The sequence below is a fragment of the Antedon mediterranea genome, chromosome 4 (assembly GCF_964355755.1).
Source record: "Antedon mediterranea chromosome 4, ecAntMedi1.1, whole genome shotgun sequence".
Lineage (NCBI taxonomy): Eukaryota > Metazoa > Echinodermata > Crinoidea > Comatulida > Antedonidae > Antedon > Antedon mediterranea.
Window position 1 is genome coordinate 5914412 of NC_092673.1, and position 15889 is coordinate 5930300.

General features: G+C 32.2%; 1 protein-coding gene across 1 annotated transcript; it reads left to right on the top strand.

The window, feature by feature from the left end:
* The first annotated feature begins 3375 nt into the window (after positions 1 to 3375).
* Positions 3376 to 15395, top strand: LOC140046714 (uncharacterized). Its single transcript, XM_072091417.1, has 7 exons — positions 3376 to 3907; positions 4389 to 4724; positions 6215 to 6619; positions 7855 to 8090; positions 8791 to 9439; positions 9749 to 9813; positions 9903 to 15395. The coding sequence occupies exons 1-7, from the start codon at positions 3376 to 3378 to the stop codon at positions 11856 to 11858; spliced, it is 4179 nt and encodes a 1392-aa protein (XP_071947518.1). The 3' UTR covers positions 11859 to 15395.
* The last annotated feature ends 494 nt before the right edge of the window (positions 15396 to 15889 follow it).

The following is a 15889-nucleotide window of genomic DNA, read 5'->3' on the forward strand; positions in this document are numbered from 1 at the left end:
TTAATGATTCGATTTACGGTCCAGTTTTAATAAACGTCTTACAACGTAAATACAGAACAGAGTGCGAGGTTCATTCTTTTGTTCTTTGTGTGTGGCCCACGACAGTAACGTTCAGATAATATATATAATAATATAATATGTACAGTATATTATATGTATACTGTTCTTTACAATTATATTATTTGCAATTGTTGTAAAGTTTTTACATCATAAATAATCAAATCTATTGAGTAACTTTTCCCCTTTACGTTTCTATAACCACCGATTGCTGTCAAGTGTCTATATATCATTACTGACAGGGGACGTAATCAATCATAATTGGCATACATTTTCAGTACAGATTCAAATCTCACACACTCATTCGGCGGAAGACCGAATATAATAATTAGCCTATATTGTTCTCTATTCATACGTTTTTTAATTTTACTGATTACACTATGCCCAAGATAAAGAAAAAATCAACTACGTTTCACGTCTACTACCGAAGACACCGAAGGACATGCAAAGTACGAAACCGGTTTGATAGCATTCATACAACAACAGTCCCACATAGAATACCCACGTTACCTTATAACTTGCCCTACCACAATATACTCTAATTTGCTATACAGTATTACCCTGGAAGCGATATTTTTGGCGTACCTAATTTATGGACCACCATGAAACATCACAAAATAAACATGCATTACTCATCAGTCATATGCATAGGTGTCACCCAGGCTTCAATCAGGTACACCCACTAGAGGGTGCGTGAGTGAATTATTTCAGATCACTTGGGTAATGATGACAATTCAAAGATAAAATGTAATAAAGACAACGTTTACACAGCAGCTAGTGATGAACCAAAGAGTAATATCAAAGTGTATCAACTAAGATTAGATAGTAGTTGTGATGTTACAGGTCATGAAGTATTATTAATTGATGAGGAACAGACAAAAACGTCCAATGAAACAATTAAGAAGAATACACGACCTAGAAATGAATTTAAACAATATGATATGAATGATGATAACAGTGTCGATATTAAAGATTCAACCAATGCATGCAAAATATCTGATGATGATACTAAAGACGTTGCGTCATTTAGGCCTAAGGAATACAAAACTACTGTATAGCACAGGGTAATTTTAATCAAGGGCATTCTTGGTTTGGCTATGCACGTGGTAAACAGTGTGTTGTAAATAGTTTGGTAGCTATTGTTTATTCAACAATGAGGCATGGAAATGAATTTTACAAAAATGATCTTGACACAATATTAACACTTGGAAATTAATTGTATTACTATATTCAAAAGGATTCGACTATGGATGAGGACCTATTAATGATATCTGAATTGCTGAAAGAATTGGATATTTTGGAACACATTTGTAATATCTCCCAAAGAATCAGTTTTTGGCATAATAGATGGGAATCTCGAATTAATGGCTGATTATGGAGCCTTGTCATTAAATCAAGCTCTTGAACAAGAATTACACCTGCGTGTTTTATGAATTTTAACAGAAGTACATTTGCTGTTATCAAACGTATAAATGGTTTCCTTATATTTGAACCACACACGAGAGATCGATTTGGTTGTGTTAGTGAACATGGAAAGAGTATTTTACTTTACAGTACATCTTGGCAAGGATTATATAGATATTGTACAAGATTAGCCAGATCAATGAACTGTAATTTACATGAAACAGAGTTTGAAATGACTGGTGTAAATGTTCAAAATAAATCTATGGTTTTATGCTCTGCTTCTGCTGGTATGTTTTGTGATAAATGTGAACATAATAATTCAAGAAATGTCGATGTTGATGAACCTAGTACGTCTTATCAGTATAAACAAAAATTATAATGAATAATAATGAATTTGAAGTAAAGGACCAAATCCATTGTAATAAAAATGATAATGTTTCAACGAGTAATACGGTAGATGTGAAACTGATGGCGATATTGAAATTGTTAATGTTCAGTATGGAGAAAGACCTGACAAGAATTTTAAATATGTTCCGATCTTAGATGCACAAAAGAAAATAATGTGTAATAAAGTAGACATTAAAAATATGAATGTACCGGTAGGAATTGTGGTATTAACAGAGCTAGTCATATTGGACATCCTTGTCAAATTAAGAATATTACAGGTGATGGTAATTGTTTTTATCGTGCAATTTCATACATTATTTCTGGGACTGAAGATAATCATTTAATTTTAAGAAAAGCAATTGGTAATCATTTATTGGAAACAAATGACTTGTTTAGTAATACATTAAGTGATGAATATAGGACAGTTAAGGAATATGTGATTAAAAAGAGAGTAATGTATAATGGAACGTGGGCCTCTAATACTGAAATAAGTGCAATGGCAAACTTGCTTAACACAGATATTTATTCTTTCAATGATCAACTTTTGATGTGGCAATTGTTTTCTGCAAAAAAGCCCGGAATAATAAATGATGTTACAACTGATAACGGTATATATACTGTATACTAGAAATGTACATTTCAATGTGGTGAAATCTGTCGATGTCAATTTAAATTATGTTCAGGAAACTATAAGAATTGAGGATAGTGATGATGTGGACATGTCAATAGAAACAAATTTAGATCCCAGTGTTATAAAAACTAGTATTTCAATAACTGAAAATACACAAAAAAGAAAATAACTTGATGTACTTGGAGATGCTATAGGACCGAAACATAAACGTACTGAAAATAGTGGACGACTTCATTCCAATGAGAAAGTAAAGGTTTTAAGAAAGACTAAAAAAAGATCTGAAAAAAATTAAAGACAAAATAACAAAATACGAATGAGGATGAAACGTTCAAATAAAAGTACACAGAATGTAGAAAACAAACAGAAAGTAAAGAAACATAATAAAGTGGATGCACTACGAAATAAATATCAAAATGATTCTGTATATAAAGAGAATAAGAAACGTAAAAGTTAAGGCACACAAAATAAGATATGTTAATGACGATTATAAATGTTATAAAAGAAAGGAAAACAGAGAAAGACAAGAGAAAGCGTACAGATGTAAACCCAATTATAATCTCAAAATACGAAGTAACGCGAGACAAAATTACAAAATGAATTTGAATTACCGAACAACCAAGAAATCCAAAAGTGTTGAAAACTATAAAAAAAATGAAAAATTTAGCCAAGAATTAAGAAAAAAGGAAAAACAGATATCACAATGATTTAATATTTAGAGAAAACTTTAAACAAAAGAATCAACAAAACATGGCACAAAAGTATCGGAATAATTTACAATTCCGACAAAGACTAGCAGCAAAGTATCGAAATAGTATTGGGAAAATTCATAAGAATACATTTTTTTTTACTTCATTAGCTAGTACTTTGTTTTTGCAGATAGTAGAATAATTGGGGAAATGGCAGAAAGTTATATTGAAGAAAACATGTTCTTGGATCTGAAACAAAATCTCAGTAAACTCTATGACGGTGATAGATACTTATGGTTAAGGTTCTGTCTTTATGATCATCTGGATCTAGGAGACATCACCCAACCAGACAACAATGCACAGGACCTATTTAATGCACTAGAAATCAAAGGTTTCATCACTTCTACTAACGTGAAACTTCTCCTGGAGGTGACTAAATTAACAGAATATAAGAGTGCTGTAGATCTTGTGATTCAGTATATGAAAGACATTCAGCAAAATACGGATACGGTACAATTGTCACCATTCCGTACAAAACTATTTAAGTCATTGAAACAAATTGACCCAAATGCATTCAATAATGTCATTTCTTGCTATGATCTAAAAAAGTTTGATTTAAAAAAAATCTGGAACATAGTACTTCATCTGGAAATGAATGGACAGTTAGCAGATGAACCAGGTTTAATAAACAGGTTCGCTAGTTACCTTGGACAACGGTCACAGAACATATTGCTAAATAGAGGTACGTATAAATAGCTATCTATGTATAGTGTATTTCTAATTAAAATGAATGAAGTAATATTTTCATAACCAGACAATTGGGGCATCTAGTCAAAATTTGAACAGGGGAAGCATAACTATGCTTCTATATCAGTCCCCTGTTTTTGTAATTCCTGGATTTTCCCCTGAAAAGCTCTAGAATAATTGGCATTTATGTGAATCAATTTCAAATGATTTTTAGGCTATTAAACAGTATATTATAACACTAACCCAAAATTATAGTATGCTCTATCAAAATCGTATGAAAGACTTGTGCTTGTGCACAATTCTCTTTTAGCCATTTTGATGTTGTTCTGTTTCTTTGCGACAGCATGATGGTCAGCCATTTAAAAAATATCTGTCTGCTATTTTTAATGAAAAACTGTCATTAAATTATATTCCACATGAATTGATTTTTGTATTATTTAAAAAAAATGTATTATATTATATATTTATTTTGAAAGGTGTAGCACTTCCTGTCACTATCAATTCAAACTGTAAACTGGACAGGCTTACTGATTGTCTGAAATCTCTCGAACAACAGAACAAGTTGAACCAAAGTTTACCACCATCCATCAAAGTCAACGGATTAGGAATCAACGATTCAAAAGCATCAATATTTTTTCGTATGTGCACAAAAAATCGAAAAGCTGTAAAGGACTTAATGGACATGCATGTGGAGGGCGTGCTCATCCAGGGTTTAGCAGATATTTTAGAACCAGAAAATCGACAGAAGTTTTTTGAAGACTGGACGACTGACATTGTGCTAAATGAATTCATAGCTGCTTTAAGAAAACTAGGTAAAGGTACAATAAAATAAATTGCTTGATTACTTGCTTGATAATGTTGGGCCGTTGAAAAGCTTTCAGCTTATGTGACCCATCGCATGTCATATATATAAGTTGTGTCAGTTGACTGTGTATGTAAATGTATTGGAAGGAATGCTGGTCCAATAATCATTAAGAAGAGTTTTTAAAATATTCAACGTTGAAGCATTGACCACCTCAAATTGGAGGCTATTCCAAGAGTCTATGACCCTACCTGCAAAATAATATTTCTTAACATCCAGCCAAGATTTAATTTTATGCAGTTTGTAGTTTTTTGCTCTGGTTGGTGATGGGTTAAACTGAAAAAAAGAAGAAAACTATAACAATTATACAATATATTTATGTTTTGTTTAATCTGAAGTTTTTAAAAAGCTTTAACTTTAAATGACATATAATTGTTGTCCCATTCTCCTGAAAATAAAAAAGGTTTCATGAAATGGAGAAAATTTATCTTACAGATGCCCTTTCTTCAAGCACTGAAAAGGAAAGCTGTGATGGTAATATGTATTTTCATGTTTATTTAAATTAGAAGCAGTAAAAATGATATTACTTTTACTTTTTTTGGTACAAAAGTGAGCATTTTGATGCAGTTAAAAAAAGTTTTATATTTGTTAAACAAAGACCAAGTGCTACAAAACTAAATCTGACCATGCTTGGGGACATCTGAATATACATTTTTCTAAACTGAGATACTGTACCTTACAATTCTCTGACATATTCCTTGAGAATGGTTTGCAAGATGTTGCTGTGAAGTTAGGATATCTTTGAAGTTTGGACTTATGAAAGATCCCGAAAAATAAATTGCACTCCTGCATTAACACTACTTCACTTTCTATGCTTTTTCGGCATAGATATAGGATGTGGGAACACCCTTCATTACCTCTTAAATTGTTCTAGATCCAACTGCATCTCATTTTGAACATTTAGCCTTTGCAATTAACTTGATTTGATCAAGGAATTGTCTATCCAATTAATTTATATTCATGAACTACTGTTCAAACATTTTAAACCTATATATGTAACTATTATTAGGCCCCTAACCGTAAAATATCAAATTAAACTTGTTTCTGCATTTTCATTTTCTAGTGTTTCGTTCAATTCAACTTGAACCTTTATTCTTTCAATTGAACAAGAAAATGAAGATAAACAATGAATAATGAAAAAATTGAAAATACAAATACTAAAAAAGTAAACAACAGTTAGAACAGGAAAATTCTATTATTCTAACTGAAACTTTTAGTAGGCTACTTGCCTAAATATTAGATTTTGATATATGGAAGAAACTTAAAATATAGTTCATTACATAATTTGGGACCATTTAAGGTGAGTTTGGGTTTTATAGGATGTAAATAATCATATGCAGTGGATATCAGACGAGGGTGAAACAAGAAGGATGACTTCATAACAACATAATTTATAGAAATAAAAAATTACATAAATTGTACTTCATTTTTAAATTTAAGGTGTGCAGTTAGTAGTAACTCTTGTTAAGGATGAAAAGTCTTCTTCAGTCACTGACAGTGAGCAACCATATGCATTGGAACTTCTTTTCAAACTAATGGAAAAACAGAAAGAGTGGAGTACAACAGCTGTGGCTGAAGTTCATAAAACAATAGAATGTCTAACTGATTATTTTAAAAGAAAAAATCTACAATTCCAGAAAGTTGAAACAGGAAGTATAGTGTTTCATTTTGTGTCACATGATTCTGAAGCACTGGCAGAGCTATGGAAAATGTATTGCAATGAAAGTCTTCACATGAAGTTAGCATCAATATTAGGAACAGATGACCACCAAAAACAGCAGTTGCTTGATATTACAATTCATGAAGAAGACTACAAAAATGCAATGATAAAACTTGGAGAATTTAGTAAGGAATTATTATTCTAACTTGATACTGATAGGAATAATGTACAGTACTGTATAAAAACATGTATAAAATCTGTACCTATCAATAATCACCTATTCGTTTATTATTAATATAAAATTTATTGACAAGAAGAGAGATCGACGTTTCGGTACCATCATAGAACCATTTTCAAGATCAAGTGAATACAAAACAATAATAATTATGTGCACTAAGCACCAAAGTTGGTGACAGGAAATGCTACTGAGAGCTAATTAAGCAATTAGCTCCTCCTACTGAGTTTGTTAGATAAACAATTTAGCTTTGATGGAATCTGTTTATTGAGTGTAGGTTTTAACACAAGTATGGATTGCTTGAAAACTTTAACAATATAACTAATAAGATCTAAAGGATAATTCAACTTTTGAAAAACCTTTGTTACATTATCAACCTCTGATAGGAAAATGTCATATGTAGATAACAATTTGTAGGCCATATTAAGCATTGTGTGAATTAGATTCAATAAACAAGCTAAATTGTTTATCTAACAAACTCAGTAGGAGGAGCTAATTACTTAATTAGCTCTCAGTAGCATTTCCTGTCACCAAATTTGGTGCTTAGTGCACATAATTATTATTGTTTTGTATTCACTTGATCTTGAAAATGGTTCTATGATGGTACCAAAACGTTGATCTCTCTTTTTGTCAATAAATTTTATATTGAAATTATATAGTAAACGTCTTTTAATTCGTTTATTATCCTTTCTTTAAAATCTTGTGTGGGTTCACTATATGTATATAATATCCCACTAAGCTTTTCAAAGCAACCAGATATGAAACAGATAATGAAACTACCTTTTTCACATCTGGAAAATGTAACAACTTGTTTGCTTAGTGTGAATACAATGTTACAATTTACAACTTGTTACAACTTGTAACAATTTATGCAGATGTGAAAAGGGTATAAGATAAGTTTTGTTTTCTTTGACTGGCTAAATTTGTTTATCTTAACATCCTAGACAAATTCTAACCGCAATTTTGAATAAACTCACTGAAAGTTATAAAAAGTGACGCTTCTGATACAGGCACACTAAAAAAATGTGTACTGTATTCCACCCAATACTCTTAGAAAACACTATTCAACAAATATGATGGGTATAGTATTAGAGTTTATCAGGGAGAGTAACAATATTTAGTATATGATCCTTTATTTCTAATACAGTAGATAAACCTTTAGATTTTTTATTTTTATCTTTTTAGATCAAGCTGATCAAACAAGAACTACTAATCCGTCAATAGTGCCACTTGATCCCGACACAAAGGTAAATATCAAAGATTGTCAGACTGACAGACAAGCTACAACTAGTAGGCCTACTATTGTATCAACAGTACCACCGAACCTGGACACAAAGGTAAATATCAAAGATTGTCAGACTGACAGACAAGCTACAACAAGTACTACTGCATCAACAGTACCACCGAACCTGGACACAAAGGTAAATATTAAAGAGGGACAAACAATAATCTATGTATAAATTATGCATATTTTGAAGGCTGGCCGGCACAATGCAAATCCTATTCCAAACCAAATAAAACATAAATGATCACAAACTGAAACAACTAACTATTATTTTATTGATGTCACAATAATTGTGGAAAAACAGGTTGTTCTGATCAAAGTTTTACCACTTTGATATTTGTAAAAAATAATGAGAATACCTAATAGAACATAGGACTACACAAAAAACAATTCAAGGAATGCTAAAAAATACTTAAAAAACCAAAATATCCAATTTATTAGTAATACAATGGGTAAAAAATTCCATTAATATAACCAAGCAAATTAAATGAACTTTATCAACAATCTAGACAAAATTATCTTCCACACAAAATAGAGCATTCAGAATTTAATTATGATTGACACAAAGTATATTTTCAATCTCTCTAGAACTTCATTGTTTAAAGTAGACCATTACTATCAAAACTTACCAGCATACAACATTTAATGGTATAGGTAGAATTGGTCAAGGATCATTTAAACATACAAAATATCTGTTATAAATACATTATCTATGTAAATGTATTACTTTTTTATTGGTTGTCTTTAAATCCTATAATGCATCATTCATTGATAGGCCTACTAACATTAAAAATAAATTGTAGAAAAATAATAACATATTGTTTATGATTTTCTAGAAAATAACCCCGAAAGAGGAATTTGTAGAGTGCCTTGAATGTTTAAGTGATCGATATAAAGGTGACAAACATTTGTGGTTAAGACTTCTGTTACATAACCACTGTTCTGGACAGGCATTAAGTAAAGAAGATGTCCCAGCACTTGAATGGTTTAATGAACTTGAAAGGACAGGTTGTATTAATTACAACCCTACTGATGTAGAAATTCTGTTAGACATTGCTAAAGTAACTGAAGAGAAGAAAGCGATAGATTTAATAGAACAGTTTAAAGTGAAGCATCCTAACAACAATGAAGAGTACAACTTTACCGAGGGAAAACCAATCACAGAATATCGCAAACGACTGTTTGCAGCTTTAAGAGAAAATACAACAAGTGTATCAACCATGCTTGCACACTATAGCCTAGGTCATCTCAAGGTTAACAACATTTGGGATTTTGTATTCATCCTGGAGAGGGATACACTTCTGGTGGATGAAAGGAGTTCAATGGAACACTTTGCAAAGCTTCTCGATAAAAAAGCTAGTGACATTTTTTTGGAGAAAGAAAGTAAGAAATTGAAAATGAGACTTGGCCCACTTAGTAATAAATCTGGAAACGAGGAAGAGAACAAGATTATGAGAGAGGGCAGGGAACAACTCTCTGGAGAGGGTAAGTAAAATATTTTAGAAACAAACTTATAAATAACATAGCTCCATTGTTTGTAGAGTATGATTCAGGTAAATTTGACTATTTAAAAAATATTCCCATACATATGATTTGCTTTGAATATTTGCATTGGACTTCTTTGAGTAAATTTTACTTGGTAAAATTAACTGTATAGTTTGGGTATTGTCGACTGAAAAATTCCAGTGGGTATTGGGAGCCGAGTATCTACTTTGAAAATTCAAATCCACATTACAAAACAAAATATCTGATTAATTATATCTTGTAAAGTTGTATAGTTTTATTTGTATTTAGAGCAAACTGACAGACGAGCTACAAGTGCTACTGCATCATTAGAACCACTTTACTCTAAAACAAAGGTATATAGTAATTAGTTTACAAACTTAAAGGTTTCTATTGTATTACCATACCAAACAAAAATTGTAATTAATGTAATTATGTTTTGTAGGTGTCTGCTAAAACAATGTTGCAGTTCATAGATGAAAATGGTCTTGAGTGCTCAATCTGTCAACAAAGATTCACAAATCCAAAAACACTCAGGTGTCTTCATACTTACTGTCTTAACTGCCTGCAATATTTGATCAGACAACATGGTAAGATACGATGTAGAAAATGCCCTCAGATGTATCGACTAAAAGATGATGACTTGAAACATCTGAAGTGCAATGAAAAGATAAGTTATCTAGTTGAATATGTTGAGAAGATTGAATCTAAAAAAACAGAAATCTGTTCAAGTTGTACTAATCAACCGAAATACTATTGTTTTAAGTATGAAAAGTATTTGTGTGGGCAATGTATCCAACAGTATAAGAATATGCCTGCACTGAATTCACTGTACAAACTAGATACAAATGTAGAACATGTGGTAATCCCAATGCAGACACCTAATCAAACTAAGAGAGCTAAAAGCATTAAAAACAAACTAAAGGAAAAGTTAGATGTTATCACTAAAGACAGATCAGAGCTTGAATCTAATTTCAAGTTAAGCAGAACAGAGATTGAAATCCATGAGAGTACAATTATCAGAAAAGTGAAGGAGGAGTCTAAGGTAATGATGGCAAATCTTACACAGATTTATGAAGAACAAAGTAAATTTATTGATAATCAAATTGAACATTTGGAATCAAAGCTGACACAAGTGAACACACTGACAGACAATAAAATGATGAGTAAACTACCATTATACCAGACAGCAGATGAAATGGAAAAATCACTTAAAACAAAAATTACACCAAAGTTCATTCCATCTCAAAAGCTGGTTGAGTTAATAACTCATGAAGGTGTTGGTAAACTTATCACTGTTGGTGATGTGCACAAGGTTAATGAAGAAGATGAGAACATTTCAGTCATAAAAGAGCAGCCATTTAGTGTGAGAGTATCAAGTCTAGCAGAGAGTGATGTTGGTCAACTAACAGCCACACTAAGCAACTCATCAGGTGATAAATCAATCACTGAAGTAACACACAGAAAAGGAGAGTACACAATAACAGGTAGATGTAATTTGGAAGGAGATTGGCAAATGGATATCATTTATGGAGATATGTCACATGTCATAGGTTCACCAGTGAGTATCAAGGTGGAACCCTTTGGACTTGTTCACACTATAGATAATTTTACAAAGAATAAATATACAAAATTAGGTATTGTGACAGATGTAGCAGTAGATTCCGATGGGTTTATGTTAGTGTCAGACACATATGTTAACAAATTTGATCCATCAGGTAATTTTGATTCTAGGATACAAATACCACAAAATGTAAAAGTCAATCAGATGCCTAAAAAAGTCAATCGCATGCATCAAATAGGCAATGGTCACATGGTTTATAGTTGTAATTCAGACAAATGTGTTGTGATGTGTGATAATCAATATCATGAAATCCGAACTTTTGGTAAAGGAGTATTAAAATATCCAAATGGCTTAACAGTAAACCAAAAGACAAGGATTCTTTATGTAGCAGATTGTGAATGTCACTGTGTGTTTAAATTCAATATTGATGACGGTAGTCTACTGGGTAAGATAGGTTCTGAAGGTCGAGTAGGTCCATCAGATGTTACTTTAACAAAAGAAGGTCATGTAATTGTTGCTGATTGTAACAATCACAGAATACAAATATTAGATAGTAATGATAATCTGATAAAAAATCTTGTAGGCTATGGTAAAAAAAAAAAAATACAAAACTTCCATGCTCCTCAAGGTATAACCACAGATAAGGATGGGAATATAATAGTATCCAGTATAAATAAACTACAACTATTTGATAAAAATGGTAAATTCATTAAACGAATAGATAAGGAAGATGATGGTTTGGCTATTCCATTAGGGATTGCTGTAATCTCAAAAAGACCACGAAGAGTAGCAGTGGCAAACCATTCAGCAAATAATTTCAAAATATTTAATTATTAAGTTAATTATTAAATAATTGAAAAAATGTAAAGAATTAAATCTTCCTTTAATATATGCCATCAAATAAATGTTAGTGAAAATGATCAACAAAGCAAAAATCATCTAACCTGCAGTGTACATTGAATATCAATTGTATTTTTTTAAGTCTTCTAAATAGTATAGAACATTTTTATAACACTGAATTGTATTCTTGCCATTTCCGATTACTGATGCCATGCATTATTTTCTTTTGTATGATATTTTTAGTGTAGGTAAATAATTAAAGCCCCATTCCCTACGTTTTTTAGATTTAATTTAAGATCACAAACTATATTTAATGTAAAAATAATACTATATGGTCCTATTGCGATAACTTTTTTCGTCTTTAAACGGTTAAAAATGTGAAAAATAAATCGATTCTAATAATTATAGCGGCCCGCTATAAATCCCAAAATGCATTGCGCGCGGATTGATATTTTTGTTTTTCACCTGTAATTCGCCCACTTTTCGATCGATCGTGAAGCCAAAACAAATGGAAGACTCCTAACTTTTCAGCGAAAATACTGGGTTTTCCCCAATTTGTATCAACGGAGTCTGGCAAAAATAGAAAGACAATTAATGCAGCAACTATACAACGTCAGGCTAGGTATATAGCTAGCGTACGATGTTCGTACGTTATCGATGTTTACCAGCTAGGCCTACAAAACTAAGCCTAGCTAGGCTAGGCCTAAGACCGTCCACGAGAAGTCGATCACCGCGAGCTACTTAGGTAGTGCATTGTTTCTCACTTTTTATCATAATTTACCATAAAACGTACATTTAAGACAAGGAATGACATGGTTTAATGTTTTTAAAGTGATATATATGTATTATTTTCCAAAAAACGTCCAAAATTGCAGGGAAGGGGTCTTTAATTGTTTACGGATGTTTTACATATTAGACTACCCCTTTTACACCGCCAGCAAAAATGCGGAATTGTGTAACCTGGGTCAGACTTGGGACATGTAGGCCGGTGTAAACTACGTAAAAAGTTACCTGGGTCACTGAACTAAAGAAGTGATGCCATTGACTATGGTGATGCAGAATGTATTCAGCGCAGAGAGATGTTAATAAGTTGAAGGCTAGAGGGCGTACTCCTGACTGGAAATAGATTCCAACAGGCGCTAATGCAGTTTCGTACCCACCCCTTAAAATTACTCAAAATTGTTTCAATACTTCATCCCACGAGTTGTCTACAACATTCTGCAAACATAATATTGTAAAAAATTGATAATTTTAAACTATTTTTAATCAATTCATAATTGAATACCCTTCAAAAATCCATCGCCAGCTTAGCTTCGTAAAAATCATCGCTAGGCCTGCCATTAAAAGTATGGAGGCCTCAAAGGACAACAGAATGTTCTCTATATGATCTATAGAGGACGCTGTTATGGTCATGTTATATGGCTATAACAAATACAATAATAAACAATAAAACCCGTAATATCTTTATTGGAGCCGTATATTACCCTCCTTCATCCCCAGGTGCTGATGACACATTGAACATATACTCAACAGTTGACGAGATTCGTCTAACTAACGCAGATTCACTGATGATTATCCTAGGCGACTTTAATGATTTGAACATCTAACAGAACAACTTGGGATGGTACAAGTCATTGATTTTCCAACTGGTTACGTTTTGCTGCTTCAAGGTTTTTATGACCCGTCCAGAACTATATACAAAGCCTAAAAAATGTGCACCCCTTGGGCGTAGCGACCATAGTAGTATTACCATTCATCCTTGCCATGAGTTGCCACCATCCAAAATATGCGTATGCAAATTAGACCATACAGAGAGTCGTCAGTAAGATCGTTTGGACAATGGATAACCAACTATGACTGGAACTGGATGTTCGATCGTAACTTATGCATGAATGAGAAAGTAAATGGCTTAATATCAATGTCTTAAAAGGTGCATATAATCAAAATTTCCCTGTCAAGCAAATAAGAAAAAGAATAGCTGATCGTCCTTGGATGACTCAAAACGTTCGTCAACTACTTGATGCAAGACAGCGAATGTATAACAACTGTACTAAGGCTGAATGGAGACAAACACGCAACGCTATTCAGAAAAGCATTCATTCAGCAAGGAAAAAATTTTATGATAAATCAATGCGAGGCCTTAAAAATAATGATCCGGCAACATGGCATCACAATGTACGTAAACTGTGCAATCTAAAAAATCGAAAAATGCTAAAAATCCCTGGCCACTCAAATCAAATCAAGACCTTGCAAATAACCACTTTGCATCTGTGTGCCGACAGCTTCCCTTAGTTGATGTAAATGCTCTTCCTGCATATTTGCCTTCACCTGAACCCCCACCACAAATTTTTCCTGGACAAATCAAACGATTGATGAACAAACTGAAATCAAAGAAGTCTAGTCACCCTGATGACTTACCAATTAAACTTATAAAATAGTTTGCCTTTGAAATTGCTGCTCCACTAATGATAATTTGTAAAATAATAAGATCGTAAAATAAATACTAAACTTAGTTCATCCTTTTTTCCCCTTTGCCAACATCACCTGTGGGATTGCACAGGGTACAATTAAGCTTGGGCCAATTTTGCTTCTCATAAAAGTCAATGATATTTCTATGGAAGGCTGCAGATGGTGGAAGTACGTGGATGATCTCACTCTTGGTGACACTGTTAAACATGGTAAAGCCCCTAAACTTCAATCTTGCCTTGATGACCTTACTGAGTGGTGTGATACAAATCACATGGTCTCTAAACCCTCTAAGTGTCATATCATGAGAGTTAATTTCTTGAAAAGAAATATTTCCCCTCCCAATTATTACCTAGCAATACAACAAAATGTTGTTTGTGTATGTGCTCCTTGGATGACTTATCCAGGATGACTTGAAATGGGATAATAATGTCAGTGACATGGTCAAGAGAGGGTTATATACGTTATATATTCTTAGAAGGGCCAATGAACCAGTTCATGATATGATATCAGTTTATGTTTGTTATATTCGCCCAATCTTAGAATACATCTGCCTTGTAAGGCATGGAAGCATCAATACCATTGAAAGAGTGCAAAAGAGAGTTTTACGTGTTATTCTGGGTCCCGCTTTCCACACATATGAGTCAGCTCTTGAGATTACAAATCTGACCACTGTCGCATCCAGACGAGAGATGTTAATTCTAAAATTTGGAGAAAAGCTCTTGAACTATTTTACCGCATTATTACTAGAGAGCTAATTAATATAACTGTTAGTAGAACTAACCATCTTAAAACCTCGCCTGCCCTTACTATAAGTAGAATCCTTAATTTATACAGTACTTAAAATGATCACACACTGGCTATGTTATAAATATATACATATATTTGCATTTGTATATAAATGTTGGAGTTTTTAACACAATTTTATTTGTTAACTGACTTTTTCAAATGTTTTAATGTTTTGTATAAATTTTGTATTTTTTTAATATTTGTGTTTCCATATACTGTATATATTTTTGTAAGTCAACATTATCAGCCTTCTGGCTGAATGTTTTTGACTATATAAACCTGAATAAATAAATAATAGTTTTTACATGTTCCTTGTGAAATGATGGCTTGGCTTATTACCATGTTTTCTTTTTAAAAATGTACACACCTATATATTATTCTGTTAAAAAATATACCATTATTGAACAAATAAATGTTTTTTGAACTTGAACCTGAACTTGAATTTATAAAAAGATTTTTGTGTTTAATTATGTTATGTATTCTATTTAATTTAATTTTGTATTGTTGTATGTTATTGTCTTGTCAAATTGTATTTTTGTGAAGGTCCCTAATGATCAGTTTCGGCTTGATGGACCACCCTTGTAAAATATTGTTTTACAAGTGAATAGTTGCATCATTATTTAATGCTATATTTTTATTTGTTTTTATGTTATAAATAGTAGATTTACACAACAGGAAAGAAGATAAAAAGAAATGAAAAACAGGAAATGGTGTATTTAGTACGAAAGCCCATTAATGCCATTTTAAGTATATGTTTTTCGAACGTAATCCGT